At 39.2% G+C, this 22,063-nt stretch overlaps 2 protein-coding genes across 2 annotated transcripts; both read right to left on the bottom strand.

The window, feature by feature from the left end:
- Positions 1-8,248: 8,248 nt before the first annotated feature.
- txnl4a (thioredoxin-like 4A) lies at positions 8,249-13,542 on the bottom strand. Its single transcript, XM_079655876.1, has 4 exons — positions 13,390-13,542; positions 12,980-13,159; positions 8,772-8,875; positions 8,249-8,629 (listed from the first exon to the last, which is right to left on the bottom strand). The coding sequence occupies exons 2-4, from the start codon at positions 13,130-13,132 to the stop codon at positions 8,458-8,460; spliced, it is 429 nt and encodes a 142-aa protein (XP_079512002.1). The 5' UTR covers positions 13,133-13,159; positions 13,390-13,542; the 3' UTR covers positions 8,249-8,457.
- Positions 13,543-14,349: 807 nt separating this feature from the next.
- Positions 14,350-21,084, bottom strand: LOC307022942 (E3 ubiquitin-protein ligase znrf2-like). Its single transcript, XM_079655875.1, has 4 exons — positions 20,316-21,084; positions 18,230-18,325; positions 16,266-16,371; positions 14,350-15,253 (listed from the first exon to the last, which is right to left on the bottom strand). The coding sequence occupies exons 1-4, from the start codon at positions 20,641-20,643 to the stop codon at positions 15,196-15,198; spliced, it is 588 nt and encodes a 195-aa protein (XP_079512001.1). The 5' UTR covers positions 20,644-21,084; the 3' UTR covers positions 14,350-15,195.
- Between the last annotated feature and the right edge of the window lie 979 nt (positions 21,085-22,063).

The raw sequence follows: 22,063 nt of genomic DNA on the forward strand, positions 1-22,063 counted from the left end.
TGTTTGCATCAATCAGTTTTACAAATGCCCATACATCCTTGTAACATTAAAACACTCATTATATACACTAAACGCTTCAGTTCAGAAATTGCATTCTACATTTTTTGCCTTTTCTCTTGTTTGATTTAACTCTGAAATGCAGAAAGGTTTCCTCCTAGTTGAATACATTTATTATATCTGTAGAATTGATCATGTCAGCAGTTCATGGTATCTGAAACAGACAAATGAATTGTATTTTCGGGTGGATGAAGTGCTACCCAATCTGCCCCGACAGTAGCATCAGTATTAAAAAAACAATGACTGTAATCAGTTATTTTGTCATCAACAAAAGCGCCTCCACATCATCATGATCGTCACGGCGATCATATTCACATAAATATATGTTGTGCTTTCATGCTGTGTGAACACGTGTCACTTCACAGTCAATACAGCTTACAGTAAACACTGCTTCACTCACCATTAAGAAAGTATTGATCAGTTATTCAAAATGTAAAAGCTTTTTATCCATTAAATAGGATCAATATTCAGTTTAATCTAAAAAGCAAATGTCGACCACAAAGAGGCCCTTTTAAACATTTTGGGGTTTTCCTTTTCCTGTTAATGTGCATTTAAATGGTCTGCAAAGGCTAAAATCCCAAAGTTCCCTCGAAAAGGAGTTTCTCTCCCACACACTTGTGTCAATTTTAACACTTTGGGCAGCTTCGTCTAGAGCCAAAAAGGTTTAATACAAGTGTTTTTCAACAGTTCTACTCCTGGAGCGGTTAGAAGATGTAGATGTGTAAGATATAACACAGTATGCAATCATGTCTTTTTAAATGTGTGCACACTTTATGTTGAAAAGAGTCATTTTTTAATGTAAATGTTCAATTACTGTACAATTCCAAGTTTAGTGTGTGTCAGAGAGTGTGTGTGGGAGGCTAAGGTGTCTTGATTGCCATATTGCTAATGACTGTGAACAGATCAAATGGAGGATTTCCCTGTGTGTGTGTGTGTGTGTGTGTGTGTGTGTGTGTGTGTGTGTGTGTGTGTGTGTGTGTGTGTGTGTGTGTGTGTGTGTGTGTGTGTGTGTGTGTGTGTGTGTGTGTGTGTGTGTGTGTGTGTGTGTGTGTGTGTGTGTGTGTGTGTGTGTGTGTGTGTGTGTGCTGTCCTGTTGGTTCAGCTGGAGGGTTTCTCAGCGTCACACCTCCTGTGTAGCAGCAGGTCTGCCTGCGAGGACTGGGCCAAATGGGCAGGTGCTAATTGGACCAGGAGGTTCTGAATGGAGGCGTTTGCCATCAATGGAGGTGAGTGTGCAGAGCGAAGGGGTCTCATGTGATCCATGTGTGTGTGTTCGGTGTGTGTACGGTACATCACGTCAGCAGTGCCACAGACTGAATAATCACACCTCCTTTCTCAGTTACGTTGAATAGACCCCTTCACTTTGTCACAGATGGAGGTATGACAGCCCTTTGGGGATGTTGCGAGAAGGGAGACGCAAATCCATTTAGTCACACGTCCCTGAGTGGAGTAAAAGCAGACGTAAAGGAAGTAAAGGAAAGAGAAGGGAGTTAAACCAACACAACACCCGGTTGCTAAGTGTGTCAGCATGTACCAAAAGAAGGCAGGCGGGGGGTCGTTAATGGAGTGTGTGTGTGTTTCCACATATTATCAGAATGAAACATCTGCTCGAGTTAATCTTCACCAACCTGTAGGCTATACTACATTTACTCTGAGTAATTTCCCCACAGGGAACTAAACTCATCCTAAAGCCAATGCAACTGAGCAGAAGAAAATAGATCACATGAATAATTAGGAGCTCGATTCAGGAATTTGGAGATAATCCTTTGCTCAAAATCTCCAGCAGTGAACTTCATCCTCTCATCTTTCCATCATGCTTCTCAAAAGGCCTTCTCTTTGAAGGAGTTAGGTAATAAAAAGAGATGAGCGAGCGATGAGTCTCGACAGCTCTCTCCGGTGCGTGTCTGTAATGTAAAGAGACCGCGGTGGGAGCCAAAAGCAGAGATGGGAGTTTATTGGATGAGTAAATTGAAGGACATCCAAGAAGGACACAGCTTTAGACCGATGGAGATTTGCTGACCGGATGACATATGCATGCATATATTTGAAAGAGGTTAATAACACGGTGCAATAAAACACCATATGCTCGCTTTCTAAACTCCACAAAAGCAGAGAAAACACATTCACTTGTCTATAGAACTGTATTCATAAGCAGCAAGTCTCTAAAACATTTTGTCCTCAGTATAAAATACTCATTAATTTGTTTCTCAACATCAAAAGAAAAAAGGCTCAGTAGCAACACCATTAGTATCCTAATACCCAGAATGATACCCAGAAAACAGGTCATTGGACATCAACAGACCAGCGTAGATTCTCCTTGATTTTTCTATATCACTTACAGTTTATTTGGGTCGTATTATTATTATTAAGAGACACTAATGGCACATTTCCATTGCAGGGCCTCGCTCGGCTTAGTACGGTATAGTTAGGCCTTGTTAGGCCTTGTTAGGACTGGCTCACTTTATTCTGCGTTTCCATTACAGTTTAGTAGCTATAGTAACGCAGTTTAGGCGGAGCCGTGACGTCATTTTCAATGAGAACCACAGAAAACCAACATTAGCCGTTAGCTGTTAGCACTCAAGATCACAGCTCCTCATATCTGTTCAGACAAAAGTTAAACAAGTACAAACCACAGAGTGTCTGTGTCATGTTGAATACAGTCGCTGGTTTATTTATGTTTGTAGGCCGTTGTTGTGAGTGTGTATGGTCGGAGCATACTGCATTAGCTTAGCCGATCTCCATTCAGACAACACACATTTAAAAAGGTTTTTCGCCTGCCGTCTGTCTGCAGACTTGTCAAAGCATTAATTCATGGTTCTTACTAACCGGTATCAGTATGTTATTACTTCGGCATCATTTTGAAACATGTATTACAATTAAATCACGGTCAAATATGTTCATTTTGTTGTAGTTGTAGCCCCCTTGCCAGCGATTCTCTCTCTAGTTTAGCATACTCAGCCCGACTCAGCCTGGTTGTTGGCCCGCTAAGAACCTCGATTTTATGGGGCCAGAAAAACTGAAATAGTACCCACTAGCCGGTACTACGCCAAGTGGAGACGCAACCAAAAACGGACAGTGCACGGCACGGCACGCTTAAACCGCGCTGTAGTGGAAATGTGCCATAAGAAGATATCCTGTGGGGGAGAGACATTTGGGATTTGAGCCTTTGCAGACCATTTACATACACATACACACATGACACACTGCAGGAAAAGGAAACCCCCAAAAACATAATAGGGCCTTTTTAAATCTTTGTTGAAATTGCTCCAACATGTAGAAATATGCTGTATGTCACAACAAGGGGTCCACATCCTTGTTTTCACAATCAAAAAAATGCAATTTGACCCATGGTGGTGATTCAGGCTGACTTTTTGAAGCCATTGGCTCGAAATGGGATGTGACACAAAGCTGGATGAGGCGCACTTAGTTACACAGTTACTGGGTAAAAGGAAGGGGTTAACCCATTGTTTGTGCACATGTGTGTGTGTTTGTATCGGTGCCAATAAGGGGACGCTGCAGGGGGGAGGGGTGTCCCAGAAATTGCCAATTGCCCTTCACCCTTCCCCCCAATGTTGGGCACCGACACGGACACTGACAGACCAGAAGAGGAGGAGGGAGGGGATGGAGAGACGCCAGCATGCCCCCCGGCACCCAGATGATCCTGCTGCATTGTCTCTGTGCAGATCCATTTAACTAGTATCAGTTGAGAAAAGATCCTGGATTACCACAGCTAGGGCTGAGTGTGCATATTCACAATATCAGAATAAATATCCTTTATGCGTCAAACCGTGGGGAAACGTTGATACAGCAAAGGGGACAGTGCAGATAAAAAGGAAAATACATTTACTATAGTATCATTTAAATAATAAGCATTGGTGGAAAGTCAATTTAGTCAATACTAAAGTATAATTTTGAGGTACTTGTATGAGTATTAGAGGCTATTTGACACTTGTAGTTACTTTTACATTTAAAAAAAACGTGGTGCAGGTTAGACATGTTACTGCATTACTAAACTATTAAAGGTGGGGTCGGTAATTTTGGAGAAACCAGCTCGAGTGCGCTACAATTTGAAAATACACAACCGGAAAAGATCTGCCTCTTCCTTACAGAGCCCCTCCTCCAACACACACAAACGCGCACATGACCAATGAGGGTACGAGATTAGTTTGTGCACAGATGGAAGGCTGACAGGCAGGTAGGCCATCCAATCATTTTAGCCGCCCGTGCTTTTTACAGCGACACGGCTTCCACAGATGACATTTTTTTATGTATTTATTGTCAATTAAACATTATAAAATAAATATTTTAGATTATAAGAGTTGGAAAAGTTTAGTTTTTCTGGGTTTTGGTTAGCTTGTAATGATTCTGTATAACACATGAACTCTTTCCAATTCTAGATATTTTATTGATATATATTTTAAATATACTTTATGTTTAGTGTCTTGAAGTTTGTTTATATATAAAGTGAGTGAGGTAGGTAGATTGAAGCATCCAGCAATAACAATACCAAACTGTACAAAAGTGTAAATTGCAGTAAATAGTCTTTAAGGAAAACTTCTCCTCTTCACACACTAACACACACTGAACTGAACATCCCGCCACGTCTCCATACGCTTCGTCGTCCAGACCTCTCCTTTCCCCCCCGAGGCTGAGCTGATTAACAGTAATCGGGAACAACAATGCATGGTAATGTGAATCATAATGGGCCAATGGAGGCGGCCTTTAGCCCCGCGCTCCATATGAGTCCAATGGTACAGTAATGGTGTACACAGGCCCTGCAGGGACACGCCAGACAGAGACAGAAGCAGCCAGACTGTAGGTTAATGTAAATGGAAAGGACGTGGAAGGCCTGGGGGGTGGTCGTCAATATGGTGTACATACAGAGAGACATGAGGAAATGAGTTTATTTTGAACTGTAAATACACACATGCCTGCCAGAGTACACACATTAATGCAATTAGGTCACTCTATACTGTACATTTTATATTGTTATGCATAAAGAACGAGTGGCATTCAACCTGAAAACACGTTTCTGGTTTGTGAAAAGCCGATATCTGAGAGATTAGGTTTTTTCTTTAAAACAGCAGCCAAGTGTGGACAGGGTGTTTTGTTTTTGCAGCAGTTATTGCCTCCTCCTCTCTCCTCATGCACCTCCTTTTGGCAGCCAGCTGTTGTTCAGCCAACCACGTCTTTCCCCTCCGTCTCTCTCTCTCTCTCTCTCTCTCTCTCTCTGGGGGGGAGTTATAACCAGACCAAGATGAGTTGGGAGTTGTGGAGGAGAGTTTTAAGTTTGGGGGAGCCTTTTAAAACATAATCATAATGAGAAAGTAGGTTTACACAAACACGGAGAACTATTAAAATATTAAAGAAGATGTGTTTCTCTGAAGTTGGGGAAGAAAATGTATTTAACAATAATAATTAGAGTATAAAGATGTCAGGTGGTGGTAGGTTGTTGTGTTGACTTTGTTTGTTTTTGATATTTTGTTTTCAGGTTACGGTAGGAATACGTTTTTTCGGTATTGGCAGCAGTGATTGACAGACCGTCTAATTAGAGTAGAAGGCAGGTCAAATAAGACTTATAATAATGTACAGAAAAGTAAGTACAATAAGAATATGACTATTTAACCTAAAAAAGTAATAACATATGTACAGTATATCAGAATCCAACCTGTGGTGGTTTAAACGATACTGACATTACAGTGACATTTCCAAGAGAACACACACATATACTCTGAAGCCGAGGTCCGAAGTGACTCCCAACTTGTCTCACTCAGGAGAGGTGAGGAGGTCGAGCTATTTCACTGTGGAGGGAAACACACACACACACACACACACACACACACACACACACACGCACACACACACACACACACACACACTCAAATATACACAGTCCGTCCCCTTTCACCTCATTTATCACTCCACAAATTGGGCTCTGTCTCTGTCCCAGTGTCTGCAGCTCTCAGAGATGGAGCTGACAGCTAACGGATATTAATGAGACTCATCGACTGAGTCCAACTCCTATACTCTCAACTGTCTCGCTCCTTCCTCTCAGTATTTCAATATGCCATTGATGGATAACAACTGAAAACTGTAATGAGACTGATGTCCCAGTGGAATTTAATTGATTATACTTCAATTTGAGCATTAAAAACATAATAATTAAGTAAAGATATATACAAAAAAGCAAAGCTGTACGTGCAATTATTTTGTATGTTTTTGTAACATACATTAGTTTCCATAAAAAAGGCTTGTTTACCATTAGTGCAGTACTACAGTAATTGCCTTTAATCCTTGTGTTACCCCTTGCACTTACCGTGTACTGCGCGTCTATATTGGATAGATTGGGACTAATTATTCAAATGTACACACGCCTTGGATTTGTGATCAAATTGAATATTTTTGGTATTTCTACGATGTATTGCAGGAGGACTGTGTTGTGTCTACCTTTCCAGAGACTGCAGATGAAAACTAGCAGAAAGCCAAATCTTTACTATTTTAAATGTATTACCTAACAAACCTTTTCTTTAAACTGTTCTTTTTTCACAAGTGCTAAATAAATAACTTCTTGTGTATTGCAGGATTGTAGCAGCACTGTGATTCTGCCAAATATCTCTGGCGCCACCTGATGGAGATTTGAGGGAAATGCACTCTCTGACTTCAGGCTTTAATATGTCAGGTTCTACACCACTAAATAAATATGTCCACAGCTGGGTGCACTGAAATACTTTGACATTTATGAGCATTTGGATTTGTTTCCAAATGAATAAATGAAATTTGAAGTTTTGTTGAATGCAATTACAAAATGTGCTTTATGCGACATTTTAAATAAAAAAGGCTCTGCAGCTGATTTAAAAGTTTGTGATATTTTTCCAATCCTGATTTTTAAAGCTGATGATTGAAGTTATGCAGCGCAAAAGCTCTCACACATGAACACGTTAAATCTCTATCTCTGACAATGTGGCAGAAAGCAATCCTTATGAGCTTGTTGTAGAATTTAAACACTGTGGGCAGAAAGTTTTTCAAGCATTTTGTGGGTGGCTACAGCATGGCACAACGTTTTCCCCATTGTGAGAGAAGTAGAAAGGACAGCTTTGAAACTATGCAGCAAAACACTTCTATATGTAAAGATATAACCACTGTGGGGGAAACTTCTGAAGCAATTGGAGTCAGGAGTCAGGAGTCAGAGACATACTTGCCAACATTTAGACCTCAGAAATCGGGAGCATTTCAAAATGCAAAATTTTGCTAGTGGATCGCCAGAGCTGATAGATTAACATTAACATGCTTATTGTAGTTGTAAGTGCACTGCCTTGCGGCCTGTAGCACCGTCGTTGATGGAGCATATGTGTGGACTTGACCTGCATTTTACAGGAAAGGAGTGAGCAGAGAGTAGAGTAGTTGTCGATTCTTGTTCTGTTTTCTGTGAATATCTGCCTCACCCTCTCAGACTTTGAGTTGCGCGCGCTACTAAAGAGACGTGTTACCATGGAAACCAAACAATGGTGTAGCTGTATTAAAGTCCGAGTGGAAACAGTCGTGTGTAAATCTGATTTTGTCAGAAATCGGGAGAAATGCGGGAGAAATATGACCCCGGGAGGAAACCGGGAGAGGGCAATGAAATCGGGAGTCTCCCGCGAAAATCGGGAGGGTTGACAAGTATGCTCAGAGACACGAGGAGAGCTGGAGCTTTGATGGCAAACACTGAACGGTTTATTTGGAGCTTCGGCCGGAGAATTCATGAAGACATGTCACGGGCCACGAGTTGACCACACGGTTGAGATGCCACGATAAATGCTGAAGAACTCTTCTGCAGCTCGATGTTTTAACTAGTTCGGAGTGTAATGATCAACATTCTTTATCAGTGAGACTAAACAAATGTGGACCCTGAATCTAACTAGAGCTCTCGTCCATAGAAAATAATGTTCGCATGGGAACCTACGTCCCCTGAACAGTAAACTACCTCATGGCGGCTTGTGCTCTGTAGACTCCTCCTTAAGAGAGATAGCAGCAATACCCAAGGCCGTGGGAAAGGAGACAGTGAAAGGAGAAAATGATGTACTGTGTCGAAGGTTGAATACCTAAGCAAATGATTCCCTAACAACCACCACCATCCATTTATTACAATATCCAGATATGAAGAATGTTACACTGACTGCTTTCTTTAGCACCTGTTTCCAAGAAATTACGGTTTATGAAAAAACACTTTTATTGTTGAAGAAATTGAATAACTCAACAATGTACACTCAAAAAACATGGATGACACAATTCAGCACAAACATGATCATTAACAAGAATGTTGTCTTGTTTCACTGGCGGAAAACAAATGTTCTTCCGTAAATGTAGTCTCTGTGTCATGTCAACAAAAAAAACATCCAAAAAAGGTGGAAAAAGTAAAAATCAGTATCTGTATTTTGTAGAGTAATCCTTGGGAGACACCACCAGACCTCGTCCTTTTCTCGCTCCACGGTAAACTGTTTCCACAATGTCAATCATCTCCTGCTTGTCCTCCATCGTCCAGTTAATCTTGTTGTTGTTGCCGGTGCCCAAATCAATCATGATGTGTTTGTTCCTGTAGAGACACAAACGTTAAGTTCTCAATGACAGGCAGGAGCGGACATGAGAAGGTCTTCAAACAGCAACCTGGTTCTTCTAAATCTGATTATTATACAAGGGTTTTATTGATTTTGACATGAAAGCCATTGAGCGCTCACCTAAAGAAGAACATGACGGTGCAGGGGTCGTACAACTCGTACATCTTGTTGAAGTCGGGCACTTCTGTGATGTCCACCAGGTAGATGACGGCAAAATTCTTCACCTGTCGGGAAATACATATGTAGAATATTAATAACACAGCAAACCATCATTATGAACAGCAAACATTACAGGCTGAACAACACAACGAGGGAAGGCTAGTCTAAATACTTCTCTTTGACTAATGTTTTTGTTTACAAATGGCAGCAATTCATTTTCCCGTTCACAGTAGCATAATGAAATATTAAACTATCGTCAAAAGAAAAGCAAAGTATTCAACATTACAGGCTGAGCAGCGCAATGGATTTACGCTATTTACAATATGGATCAGAATACTTCTACCTAGACTAGAGATGTCCCGATCCGATCACGTGATTTTCAAAAGATCGGAATCGGGAGAAAAAAAACCGGAGATCGGGATTCTTTTTTTTTTTTTCATAAATACTTTTTAATTTTTTTTTATTCAATATTACAAAACAAAAATGACCATGTTCAAGTCTTAAAGTCATCCTGAGGCCTTAGTTTTGGTTTCAAATTACAGAACACCATGTATGAGTTGCTTCTTTGGGGCTTGTTTTCATAGACCTGGTTGCTTATTTCTCTCAAATCTGGCAACAGAGTGGGCAGGGCGCAGTGTCTAATTGTAGCAGTAAGCTAACAAGTACTGATAAGCTTTATTTTGTTTTGATCCAATGCTGCACAACTGAACTGATCCAATGCTGCTGTGAAAGAAAGAAGCTATATCCATGTTGGATAGAATATCCAATTTAAATAAAAAAATAACCTTAAGGGACAACTTGAATGCTTTTTTTTCCTCTTAATGCATTGCATAAAGATCGGATCGCGAAAGATCGGTATCGGCAAATTGTCAAAATCAAATGATCAGAATCGGATCGGGAGCAAAAAAAGGTGATCGGGACATCCCTAACCTAGACTATTGTGTTTTTGTTTTGTTTACAAATAACAGCATCTGCTTAGCCAGTTCACAATTGAATTAATACATGTCATATTTGTGTTATTTACATGACAATGGCCACCTGATAACACTCATGTTATCAGCTCGTCTTTATCCGGAATAGGCAAGTCAGAACAGGCCTCCCTTCACGGAATCCCTGTACGTTTTAAGATTGATTTAAAGATTGTTATTGTTCGCTTACTACCTTTCTCTGACCCTTTACAATACATCACGGTCCCATTTAGGTCACTCAGGTCTGCTGACATGTGGGTTCTCCCAAAATCACATTTAAAGCACATGGGAGATCAAGACTTTGCAGTTGTAGCCCCCCAAACTGGAATGAGTTGCTGAAAAGTACGCTGACCATGCTTTAAAATCCCATCTCAAAATGCACCTTTTATCCTAGACTTGTTCAGTCAACCATCTTAGTTCAATCAATGGAACATATGAACTAGTGCTTAACATACTGTTCGTGGACTGCTACGAACCTCTTTTACCTCACCTTTTTAGTGCACTGGTGAAAAGAATGGGCATGTCTAAATATGCTTTCAAAAGAGCATAAGTTACAGCTTTGAAACATGATTTCTCTGCCTCAGCTTTTTAACATCTGTATAGCTTTGAGCAGCATGTCTTGAAAACAGCCTTCACACTGCTGACAGAGTAAGACATAACATAACATAACACACTGTAATCTGTAATCTGCAATAAACCGCCAAAATGAACATGGTGATGAATCTTCACATCCCTTCAGAAGACAACATAAATCTGCCCTAGAAAATATACGAAGCATCCCAGGAAAGGACCCTTGTCTGATGTTCACTTCGCTACCTTGAAAAAATGTATGTGATTTTCAGCTGAGGTTAAGTCGAACTAGAATCTGTAACACTCATGTTGGAGCTAAAAGGCTGAATATGTAATAACCACCAAGGATTTGGAAAGGTTTCATTATACAGTTGATCTGAAATAGTATCCTAGTTTTTGTACGTGTAGAATAAACTATTCCTTGCAAATACATTTTTGCCAACATTTACCCCAACTAACTAAAGGAAATTCAAGGTTCCTTCAAGGTTCCTTGTTCAGCAGCCTCTGCCTGAGTATCAATGTGTGTGAGGTTAATGCTAACGTGTATATTTAACAGAGAACTATTTAACAGCTGATCATAACTGTAATTCAGTTCCAGGTTTATGCACTTATATCATTTGAGAGTGAACATTAGAGTGTATAATAAAACAATACATTTGACTGAAATACAAAGTTTAAGAATGATAAACTTCTTCATTTTTTAATGCGATTTCTGTGCTGCTTTATGATACGGATAGAATGCTGTCTCTATAGAAAGCTGTTACAGCAGATCCTCGTCACTGGATTAAAGTAACTACGTTTATTTACTCAACTACGGTGCTTCAGTACAATTTTAAGGGTACCTGTACTTTACTTGAGTATTTAAATGTTCTGCTACGTTATATTTCTACTCCACTACAATTCAGAGGTAAATCTTACTCTTTTACTCCGCTACATGTATCTCACCTTTAGTTTCTTTGTAGATTTGGATTAATGATGTGAAATTTAAACAACGTATTAATCAGACTTTAGTTCCACCTGGAGTAAATTCACGAGCTACCCTGCAGTATACAAAGTCATTCAAACTAGCTGCACCTTTACCAGCTTTGAGAACACTTTAATGCACATGTGTCAAACTCAAGGCCCGGGGGCCAAATCAGGCCCTTGGTGGATTTCATTTCGGCCCGCAGGATTTTTAAAATGACTATTAGATCTGGCCCGCCGGTATATTGCACGCACACCTTCACTCAATCCTGAGGGTTTCCTCAGCTCAGAGCCTGAGCCCAAACATTGATGAACCTGCACCCAAGATGAGATGCCAAGTATCTGGCTTGAACTAGCATCACAGAGTTTACATGGATGTTTCCTTCTGCACTTTCTTTCTTGCGACCACAGGGCATGTTTGGTTTGTTCTTTGAGGAAAATAGTTTTTTAGAAGCTGTTGTTGGCTTGTGGAAAAATGTAATCATAAGAAATGACTCTGGAAAAGCTGCATATAGAGCCATAAGAAATGAATGCAACTGATTATTTAATGTTTAATGTTGTTTTTATAGGCAATAATTTAAGTTTTGTTAGTTCCAGGTTTAATATGTGCAATAACTTCATTTCAATACGTTTTGCAATAAACATTGAACCAGTCCGGCCCTCGACTAGTACCCATTTTTGAATTTTGGCTCACTGTGTATTTGAGTTTGACACCCCTGCTTTAATGCATCAAAAACTCAAAAGGTCAACTCAAACAATGGTTGTGAAACAAACAGACGTGCAATCACCGCTAAATGCACTTTAATACCCGGGTATCTCCTCTTGCACTTTATATGTCATAGCTGCTATATTGTATTACCATGTCATAAATACTTGTGTATGCTGTTCTTGCTCTTTTTGCATATCATGTATTTGTTTTTGCTATGTTTGTAAAATGTAATTTTCTTAAATGTTTTATGTGAGGGACTGCAGATGGAAATGAGCTCAAAGCTAAATCTGGCATTGTTACGCTTGACACATTTGAATGTTTTAAGTGTTCATTATTGTGCATTGTCCCTGCGAAATAAACGATTAAATAAATAACTACAATCAAAACATAAATATATTTTTCTCAAATGTGCCAATCTGCTGAATGACTACTTTTACTTTTGGTTAATTTAGTATATTTTGATGCTAATACTTTTGTTCTTTTACTTGAGTAACATTTTGATTGCAGGACTTTTACTCGTAACAAAGTATTCCTACACTCTGGTACTTCTACTTTTTTGGACAATCTGCACAAATACAATTTTGCACTAATGTACATTCTCAACTATTGAAGTGACCGTTATTTTGTTTATATTAATTGTTGTGTTTTTATTTAGGTCTTAATGTGTGCATATGTAAAAATGTGTCTTTGATTCTGTGTATATAAGATATACATATTTGCACACATATTTTTATATACATTTGTTTTTATATTCGGGATTTGATGAAACCGTATTTCGATCTCTCTATCTGTACACACAAACTGGAAGATTGACAATAAAGTTGACTTTGACTTGACTTTTTACTCAAGTACAAGATCTGAGTACTTCTCCCACCCTTGTGTGTGATGCTATTGATCATGGAAAAACAGGAGAGGGGCTACTACTATATTTAAAAGGTTGAATAGGACACTGGACAAACCTTTTCTGCAATGCTGTAGAGAACCTCGTCCATCTTCATGCAGGTCGGGTCCCAGTCGTGTCCGAAGCGGATCACCAGCACCCGGTCCTCTTCAGACAGGATGGCTTGGTCGACCTGCCAGCCATTGTGGAGATGTGGTAGCATGTACGACATCTTGATCCTTAGATGTCGATTCCCACGCTGAAAAAACAAATGTATATGTAGCTTTACTTAATCAGAGGGCAGTGAGAGTAACTTTAAGTTTACATTCAGCTGTAAATGTAGATTTCTGCTCGTAGTTTGAGATGTGCAGTTAGCATGCTAGCTAGTTAGCTTGAATGGACGTAAGCCAAAGTAAAGTATAGAAGGGGAAATAATTAAGCTTTACTAGTTAGATAGGAATTAAAAATGTTGATGCGGAAAAGCCTTACCTTAAATTGAAAGGGAATTCGTATTTAAACGATGCTTGTTGGGTCTTATTTTACACAAAAACCCGTTAGTAATCGCTGCCGCTGTGTGTACCTTTTCGTAAACGTTGTGTGTGCGCGCACCGCGTCATCAACGTGAACGCAACGTGATTACGTCACGCGTATGTATGCATTTTGCTTTTGTTTTTCCTGTCACTGTACGACAGGAAAAACAAAAGCAAAATTCATACATACTTAACAGGAACATTTAAAAGTACATTCAACCAAAAATAATGTTTTGTGTTTAAAAACGTTCACAACGAGAAGTCGGTCTCATTAGATAAGTTAAAAAAAAGGTCATCTATTTTGATTTATGACTAACTCACAAAGAAAGAGAAATGAAAACCATCACTAGGCATGGTAATTGATTTAAATCCAAATCAGGAATGTTTTGGGTACTCGCTTCAAACATTCTTGACCAAGGCCATACTTAAATAAATGTGGCAAACAGACTGACAGACTTTTTTTTCTAAGCTATATAGTGAACACCCTCATCCGTTTTATAACCAAATATAGACACAGTTGTACTGAGTTATTATCTCTGCAGCACCTTAAGTAAATTAAAAGCTGAACATTCCTCAATCAAAGAGGACACATGATCCAGTTTATCCCCAGTTTGCTCAATTGAGTCATCACTTATATTCATTGCCATCTCTCAGTGATAGAAATTGAGAGATCAGCTGTCTTGGTTTAACATTTTTAAAGTTTAAAGATGTAGTAGAAATTCTTTCATGATTTCATGTCTTCAAACTGTTGACTGTCTGTGTAAACATTATTTCCGGAAGTATAGACCCTAAAAATGTATATCTTTAAAAAAAGAAATTATTGTCTCATTTCCCTTCTGAATCTTCCTCCTATTTTCATTCATCTCGGACGGTGAAAATGCATCTGTTCGCGGGATAACTCATTACAATTACATGTAGATAAATTATTAAAATATTTAATAGTATATAGAGTACAGAGACACAAAGACAAAACATGTATTGTTGTGCAATTCATTACAGTACAAATAGAAAGTACAACGGACAAACGTTTAACGGTTATATGAAAAACATTCCAGTCTATGACATAGCAGCATATTATGGCACTCCTTAGAGAATAAATCAAAATTAGATATGTTTTGCCTTTATTTCCACCACGCAACTACACAATCACGTTACTGTGGTTCTGAATGGACGAATGATTGACAAATTTAGACCACTCAGCGTTAGTCTATTTTGATCTCGGACACTTGATTGTTTAATGAGAAATGATTTCACCATCTTCACAATATCATTACGATCTGTTTTCTAAATACCATCAACACTGTAATCATCCCTTAAGGCTGACAGCGGCATTCTATAAATTCTGAATGGCTGTTTTTTCACATTGCACAACATCAGCCTTCAGATCAAGTTTGAACAGTCTGAAAAGAGACATACCTCTTGCACCAGGTTGGTTATACAAGTCCTCTCTGCTATAAAACCACACCCTATTCAGCAAAAAAAAGTTCAGATCCAAGTATGCATGAACCCACTTTATGCCAGTAGGTGGCATTATGAACATTCACATATTTTCTGGAGCCAAAACGACTCCACCAGTGGTTCTTTGAACGTCCCACGACGTCTAGAGGAAAATATCAAAAGTCCATCGCTGTTCCACGAGGCAATTATGAAAAATCCTGTGCGCATTAATGTCTAACAATCCCTGAGGAGCGCAGAAGCTCGGCTAAACAGACAGTGTTGGGTTGAGGTCAGGGGACAGGAGACTGAAACTGGACTCCTGCAGCTCCTAGTCGGAGGGATGCTCCGGGCACGAGCGATTCACCACAAACCACTCGTCTATACACCTGAAACACAAACAGGAGAGATTTGTGTCTTGTGTGATCAAAATAAGTGAAAAAAGACATACTAGGCCTGTCAAGATAACAGATTGTATTGCGATATATGTTGTGTATTTCTGCCCAGAATTGGAATTAATTTGATTTGTCATCGAAGAGCAATTTACTTTTGATTCTTAAGAATATTCCAATTTTTTTTTTTAAATATCCTAGTGAATAAATAATCTGCCAAATGTTAAATTATTACTTGAGATAAATAAATAAACGTTTTACTTATATTCAGGTCGTTCTGGTCCTCAAGACACATGTCACTTCTGCATATTTTCAGTTATTGTATTAATTGAACTACAACCTGTTCTTGAAACAATGCTTCTCTATCCACCTGTATTTTATCTTTGGTATTTTTTAATTAAAATATGTATGTCAGTGCCTTGCACAAAAGTAAAAAATAGCTCCAACAGAGTGCATTCTTGCTTAACTAATAGTTTAATATTTGTAGAAATACGCTTGTTTTTCTCTCCAAAAGACTCATACCACTTGTAGGAGCCGAAAATGCTGAGTTAGCCTCTGTTTATTGTTTTTTGGTATCATTTGGTAGCACACATTCGTAATTGGTCACTTCTGGCAATACTAACATGGGAGTGGTTTATGGTATTTAGAACACCTGTTGTCAGGGTTTGTAGAAAAGGCAAAGCGGATGGGCTAGGTTCAGACATATTCTGTTGACCGTTGGTCCCGTTTTAGTTATTGTTTTTTTTCCATTATGAAACATCGCTAAACTATAACTTCAGTCCAGACTTTATACTTCAAAATCAAAGTGATAAGCCTAACTCTAAGCGACTATTCAGTGGGAGATTAGTCACATCACCACTCTCATGTTTGTATGCTATCAATGAAGCTCTGGTAGTCATGATTTGTTTTACAGTTGGTGCATTTGTCAACCTATTCCCAACCACATCTGCTTATTTGTGTGTGTGTGTGTGTGTGTGTGTGTGTGTGTGTGTGTGTGTGTGTGAGCTACCTTTTATGGTAGATGCAGAGGCAGGGCAGCCTGGCGATGGTTTCTCCCAGCTCCATCTCGTCTAAACAGATGGCACACTCCCCAGAGTCTCTGGACAGGATGTCCTCTGAGCAAGACAATACGCACAGACTGAGCAAACTGAGAAAAAGAGCTTCCTCGCACACCAAATGACACGCATCAGATGTTTCAGTAACATAATCTTGCGCAACCATCTGTTTAACCTTTGGTACCAGAATGTCTGTCTGTGCCCACATGAAAACTGGTATCACTGTCAGTGTTGTGGTGATTAAATATGCAGTCACTAGTGGGAATAGATTGTAATATTTAGAACATAGTTTCACTTTTTATTATACTTTTCTCTAATGGTATATTTGGTGTGTTCAATATACTTTGGTGTCACATGTTTATGTGCATAGTTAGCTATGATAGGCCTTAGTGTCAACACCTGAAGCAAAGGAGTGACTGTTTTTAGCTTCTTTATGCAAACATTAAAAAAAAAAACACTTCTGTATGCCTGTGGTAAGCTAGGAAACACTGTGCAGTCTGTGAGCGGCATCTACTGCATTTATCAGTAACATGCATGTTGCAGTGGGTGTGTGCAAGTCTCTGCACATGCAACAACACTTGGAAATGTGGAGAGATCTATTCTTGTTTGTATAAATGCACCACTGTGAAGCCTGAAATGTCTCTACTTGCAGATAGTGTGTGTGTGGTGACTTGTGAATGTATGCAGACAAGATGTGTGCCTTTCCTGTGTGAGCACACTGACGGGGTGTGTCAATATACAGCTGCATATTTGCTTGCTGCACTCTCTAACATCTTGCAGGTGCAATTGTGTGGGAAATGTGTTATTTTACATTTTTACAAGTTTACCTACACAATTTCATTTCAAGACTTTGTGAATTACTATTTCTTCATGATCCAGTAAAATAAATAATAAGACATAGCATTGTATTTGAAGAAGGGAAGCAAATGGCAGTGCAGCAGAGTAGATAAATACCCTTTACATGGAATTAAGTGATTAATTCAGGAACTTGGAACTCTACTCTATCCAGCCTTATACAGCACTTTTACTTCATTGCATTAAAGAGGTACATACCGTCCTTTCTCCTTCAATACATTTATTTGACAGCTATAGTTAATAGTTACCTTGTAAAGTTAATATGTTACGTTAACAAGACTATCCCACCATGTCCACTAACTTGCTGCATGTCAACCCGTCTAACTTCAACTATACTATACAGTTGAAGTAAAATTGTTTAAATTTCTTTTTAAAACATCTGATAATTCTATAAAAAAATGTTGTATTGTAATTGGTTGAACTACCCAACAGAAAATAAAAGTAGTTAGAGGTCCATGTCAACCACTTGAACCATTTTAATCCAACTCCCAAAGTAATGTGTTAAAATATGTAAAAATAAATATTAAGATCATCAGTGGTTCCTGAAGTGGGGGATTTAAAGATAAATACAAGGGGTCACAAGATGTTTTTTTAAAACAGAAAACAAACATATCTATTATTTAAATGCATGTTGAGTTTTCCACCATTTTGTTTGTTGGTTTCCCTGTAAAATACTGTATATAGAGGGTATTTTCAGTGCATTGTTAATCTTTTAAATAAAACAATATATGGAGGAAAAAGACTCAGGACTTTTGCTTTCAGCTTAAGTTGACCTGGAATTGTTTTAACTCTGAAAAAGGCAATTATCCTCCATCAGAAGTACTTGCATGAGTTGAAATTGAGTATGTTAACATTGTAGTACTGCAACTTCAACTTAAGTAAAGGATCATAATAATGGACATCTACAGTTCTGGTGTCCACTCTGACTGTTCACTTGCATGTGTTCTTTTGCATGTCTATTTTTATAAAATAATATATGAACATAATTAGCTGTGCCAACACCAGCTCCTTCCACTTTACGACTCCCCCATGCCCTCTTGCACTTTCCCGCTTAGTTCCTTACTGTTGTAGGTGAGCCGTGTTTTGCTGAAACACATGAGCAGGTGTTTCTCTATTTCATCCGACGCCATAAACTTGGAGCAAACAGGACAGTGGAATCCTGTGGAGGAAAACACAAAGACAAGACCGTGAGCACCCAGATGTCTCCGATACGTTTTTATTGATATGTAAACAACAGAGGGAGAGCGTGGGACAGTTGTGGATAGGATTGATTTTACGCAGACCTGCATGACCTCATACCTCCAGGCCCTAAATATCTAACCGTCTGCTTTAAGTAATCGGTTACAATCTGCTTACATAATCATAAAATCCTCCTGTTTATAAACTAAGTGCAAACATTTCCTGGAGAGAGGTCTTAATATTCAAATGAACTATCTATTCATAATTGAACCCACATACACAAAGCTTTATAGGCCAGGAGCTGCTTGACCTCAGATAAACTAGCCTCCTATTTGCCATTTTATCCCCTCAGTCAAGATAGGGGACAACAAATGTGTTATTTTGTTGCCTGATGTGAACCTCATGTTTGAGTAATTTGTTTTCGGAAACAATGACAGGCCTGCAGGGTCTCAATCACAAGACTCTGAGGAACAAAGGTTACTGATGATCTTATTAATGATTATACTTCCTCATTAGGGAAATTATCTTTGGCCAGTGATCAAAAGGAAGGGGAGTATTCAGATGTAGATTTATTGACCACGTTATGAAACACAAGGAAACTGGAGCATTTACGAGAACTGATTTAAGGATTCAGTAAACACTAGTGAGATATTTAGTTAAGAAGTGTTTGTTGATAACAAATTATATGGATGCTGGAGTGCTGTAACCGTATTAGTCTTATTTTGTGCTGTGGTCCGGTCTATAGACACAACACCAGTTGAGAAACAGCTAGACTTGCAGATTCGGGAAGTCTGTGTGTGTGTGTGTGTGTGTGTGTGTGTGTGTGTGTGTGTGTGTGTGTGTGTGTGTGTGTGTGTGTGTGTGTGTGTGTGTGTGTGTGTGTGTGTGTGTGTGTGTGTGTGTGTGTGTGTGTGTGTGTGTGTCAGGCAATGTGTAACCAGCAGGAAGCTCTTATCTGCTGACCTACATAATGCACTCTTCCTTCTCAGTGAAAAACAGGTCAGTTTTTGCGAGACAGAGAAGAGAGTAACGGCAGTACAGTACAGCTGAACCACCTGTGGCTTCAATAAAAGTGCAGAGGTGCTAAACAAAGGGCTCAGTCATCAGACTGCTATTACCATATGCCTGGTATCATATGTCAAATGGAAAAATACTAAGTGATTTTGACAGCAATTGTGATGGATATATATATATTATTATGACATCTTGTCACAAAAATTTATGATATCCTACATGAACTTACATGTTGACTCTGAACTAATACTGAGTGCCATGAAATGAAGAATTACAGTTAAGCAACATGTGTGGAAAAAAATGGCCGTTGGGGTAGATAAGAACAAAGTGTTGCAAAGAGAACAGATATCCTTGCTCTTCTCTTTTTCTGTATACCACATTCATCTGAGGGTCTGTGGGTTTTGGACTGTCAACACAAGACATTTAAAGAAATCATCATGGACTTTGAGAAAATGGCATGGCCTTTTTCGAAATATTTTCTGACATTTTGTTTAACCAAACTATAGTTTCAAACCATAACCCCCAGATTAATTGATAATTAAACAACTAGTTAGTTGGATTCCCAGCCCTATTTTGTCTCTACTTGCTGTAACACATAAAGTGTACTTCAGGAACAATAAGGAAACCAGAAAGTATCATATAGGCACTGAGTAGCAAATGGTATCACTGTGATGGCTTTATTTTTACATTGTGGAGTCACTGTTAGGACTTTGTCTAGAGCTGCCCTCTCTTATAGTCGAGAATTGTTTGTTATTCAGTCATATTTGTTCTTTTTTTGTATTGCTTTTTTCAGACTTCTTTTCAATAAACTTTTAGGCACATCTTTGGTAAACAAAAATATCAAACTGATTCGTATGCACGACTCTTAGTGGAGTTTTCATCTCAGCAGATTATATCAACTCATCGATAGTCCCAGAATAAGACGAATTTCTAGTCGATATTCGGTCCAATCTTACCTCCCAGCAGGCGAGGGGACAGGTGAGCCGGTAGAGAGCCGACCAGCAACCTGTGGCCCTCCGGAGACAGCTCGCCTTCCTCCTCACCATCCGGGCCATCGAGGCTCTGATTGAGAACATGCGACCCTGACCTGCCACTGGTCGGAATATTGAGTCCGGAGCTGGTTGGACCCCCACCTGTGTATCGGATCCGAGGGCCATCTGGTCCATTAGTGTACCTAAACCCAGCGATTCTGCCTCCTCCGCTGGAGTTTCCAGATGGGAGATCAGAGCTGGAATAAGCCCGAGTTCTGCCATCAAATACCGGGTTGCTCTGTTTGGCACCCATGCTTTGTCAGTCTCACCTCCTCAGGTTGTGTGTGCGATTTAAAGTGTTTAGCCACGAGACATGGTGACTTCTGAAAGACTGACAGCAACAAAGGAAATAAAGCCGAGTATGTGCACAACAACAAAGGCGAGGTGATCCAACATGTTAAAGTTTCACGTTGAGCCTTGTGCGTAAAATACGCAATCACTTACGCATAACTTAATTTCCCAATGGTTGTTTTTTTTTCTTAGCAGAGCCCTTCCCTTTTTTTTTGTTCCAACACCGGAAAAAATATCTTCAGATAAAAGCCTGCAGTTGCTCCACTTCAGACGAGCGCATTAGAGCAAGTGCCCCACAGTTCGTCTGGTTCAAGTTTGTTTTTGTGCTCAACTGTGGCCGTCTGGAAAGAAAAATAAAAGCAAGGATTGCCCTCCTCCCCCAGTGAAGCAGCTCCGTCAAACTACACGCAGTTAACCGGGACATTATACACTCGCCTTCAAAGTAAAAGCAGTGAACACACCACTTGTGCAAAACATGTGTTTACAAACTGTAAAAGTAAATGTTATAGTGAAATAAATTCCATGTTTTTAAAATATTATACATCAAATAATACATCAGTGTATTATTTAAAACCATAAACTACTTCCGACTAGTTTCTCAAACAAAATGAATACTGCGCTCACTGAGGAAATGGTCTCCTAAAACAAATCTACTGATAGACCTAAAGTGTCTTCAGCCACCTATTATCACAATATGTTACATAAAAAAGAAAAGCTTGGCATAGGCCTATTTAGGTTAAAAAAATTCCCCTTTTACTAAATGCTCTGTAGACAATGAGTCTTTAACACTAAAATAAATTGTCACAAATGAGTTTAAAAATTCTGTTTTCCTGTTGCCCCTTTGTGGTCTGACTGAATGTGACTGAAATTTTATATATAAATAACGAGAGACTTTTGAGGGTTGTCTGATTATTCTCACAAAAAGTGGAACATTAGTCAGTTCATCCAAAATTAAAAAACTATAACATGAATTGCACAAGGACTTCTTCCACTATTAGAGATGTGTAAAATATTGTTGTATATGTGTATCTTTCAAAAGTCATCTGCAGATATAGATACAAATGTTCAATAGACTACAGTTTGGTAGTCCAGTATTTTAGTTTTGTAAGTAGTTCAGAAAAAGCTACCACCTTTTTAGCAGATACAATGTGTGCTTTTACTTTGAAGGCTTTCCTGTAGCTTCCTGTCTGCAGTAACCCGTCTACAGCTTGACGCAGCCCTGACGGTGAGCGTCAGGTGGCGCGTGACGTCAATCCCAGCAACACCAGCGGGCTGTTGGCAGAGCAGCAGGTCACCAGCCCACTGTGATACCAAAAGCCCTACATGTTTGGCGCTTTGTCTTCCATTAACTTGTGTAAATAAAGAAACATGCTCGAGGAACA

The sequence above is a fragment of the Notothenia rossii genome (assembly GCF_949606895.1).
Source record: "Notothenia rossii genome assembly, chromosome: 10".
NCBI classification, from domain to species: Eukaryota; Metazoa; Chordata; class Actinopteri; order Perciformes; family Nototheniidae; genus Notothenia; species Notothenia rossii.

Coding starts and splice junctions, on each gene's coding strand:
- LOC307022942 (XM_079655875.1), bottom strand. CDS start 20,643: ATGGGTGCCAAACAGAGCAACCCGGTATTTGATGGCAGAACTCGGGCT. Junction 16,372..18,229: donor AACACGGCTCACCTACAACA/GTAAGGAACTAA, acceptor TGTCTTGCTCAG/AGGACATCCTGTCCAGAGAC. Junction 15,254..16,265: donor CTCTGCATCTACCATAAAAG/GTAGCTCACACA, acceptor TTTGTGTTTCAG/GTGTATAGACGAGTGGTTTG.
- txnl4a (XM_079655876.1), bottom strand. CDS start 13,132: ATGTCGTACATGCTACCACATCTCCACAATGGCTGGCAGGTCGACCAA. Junction 8,876..12,979: donor TCTACAGCATTGCAGAAAAG/GTTTGTCCAGTG, acceptor ATTTCCCGACAG/GTGAAGAATTTTGCCGTCAT. Junction 8,630..8,771: donor ACCGTCATGTTCTTCTTTAG/GTGAGCGCTCAA, acceptor GTGTCTCTACAG/GAACAAACACATCATGATTG.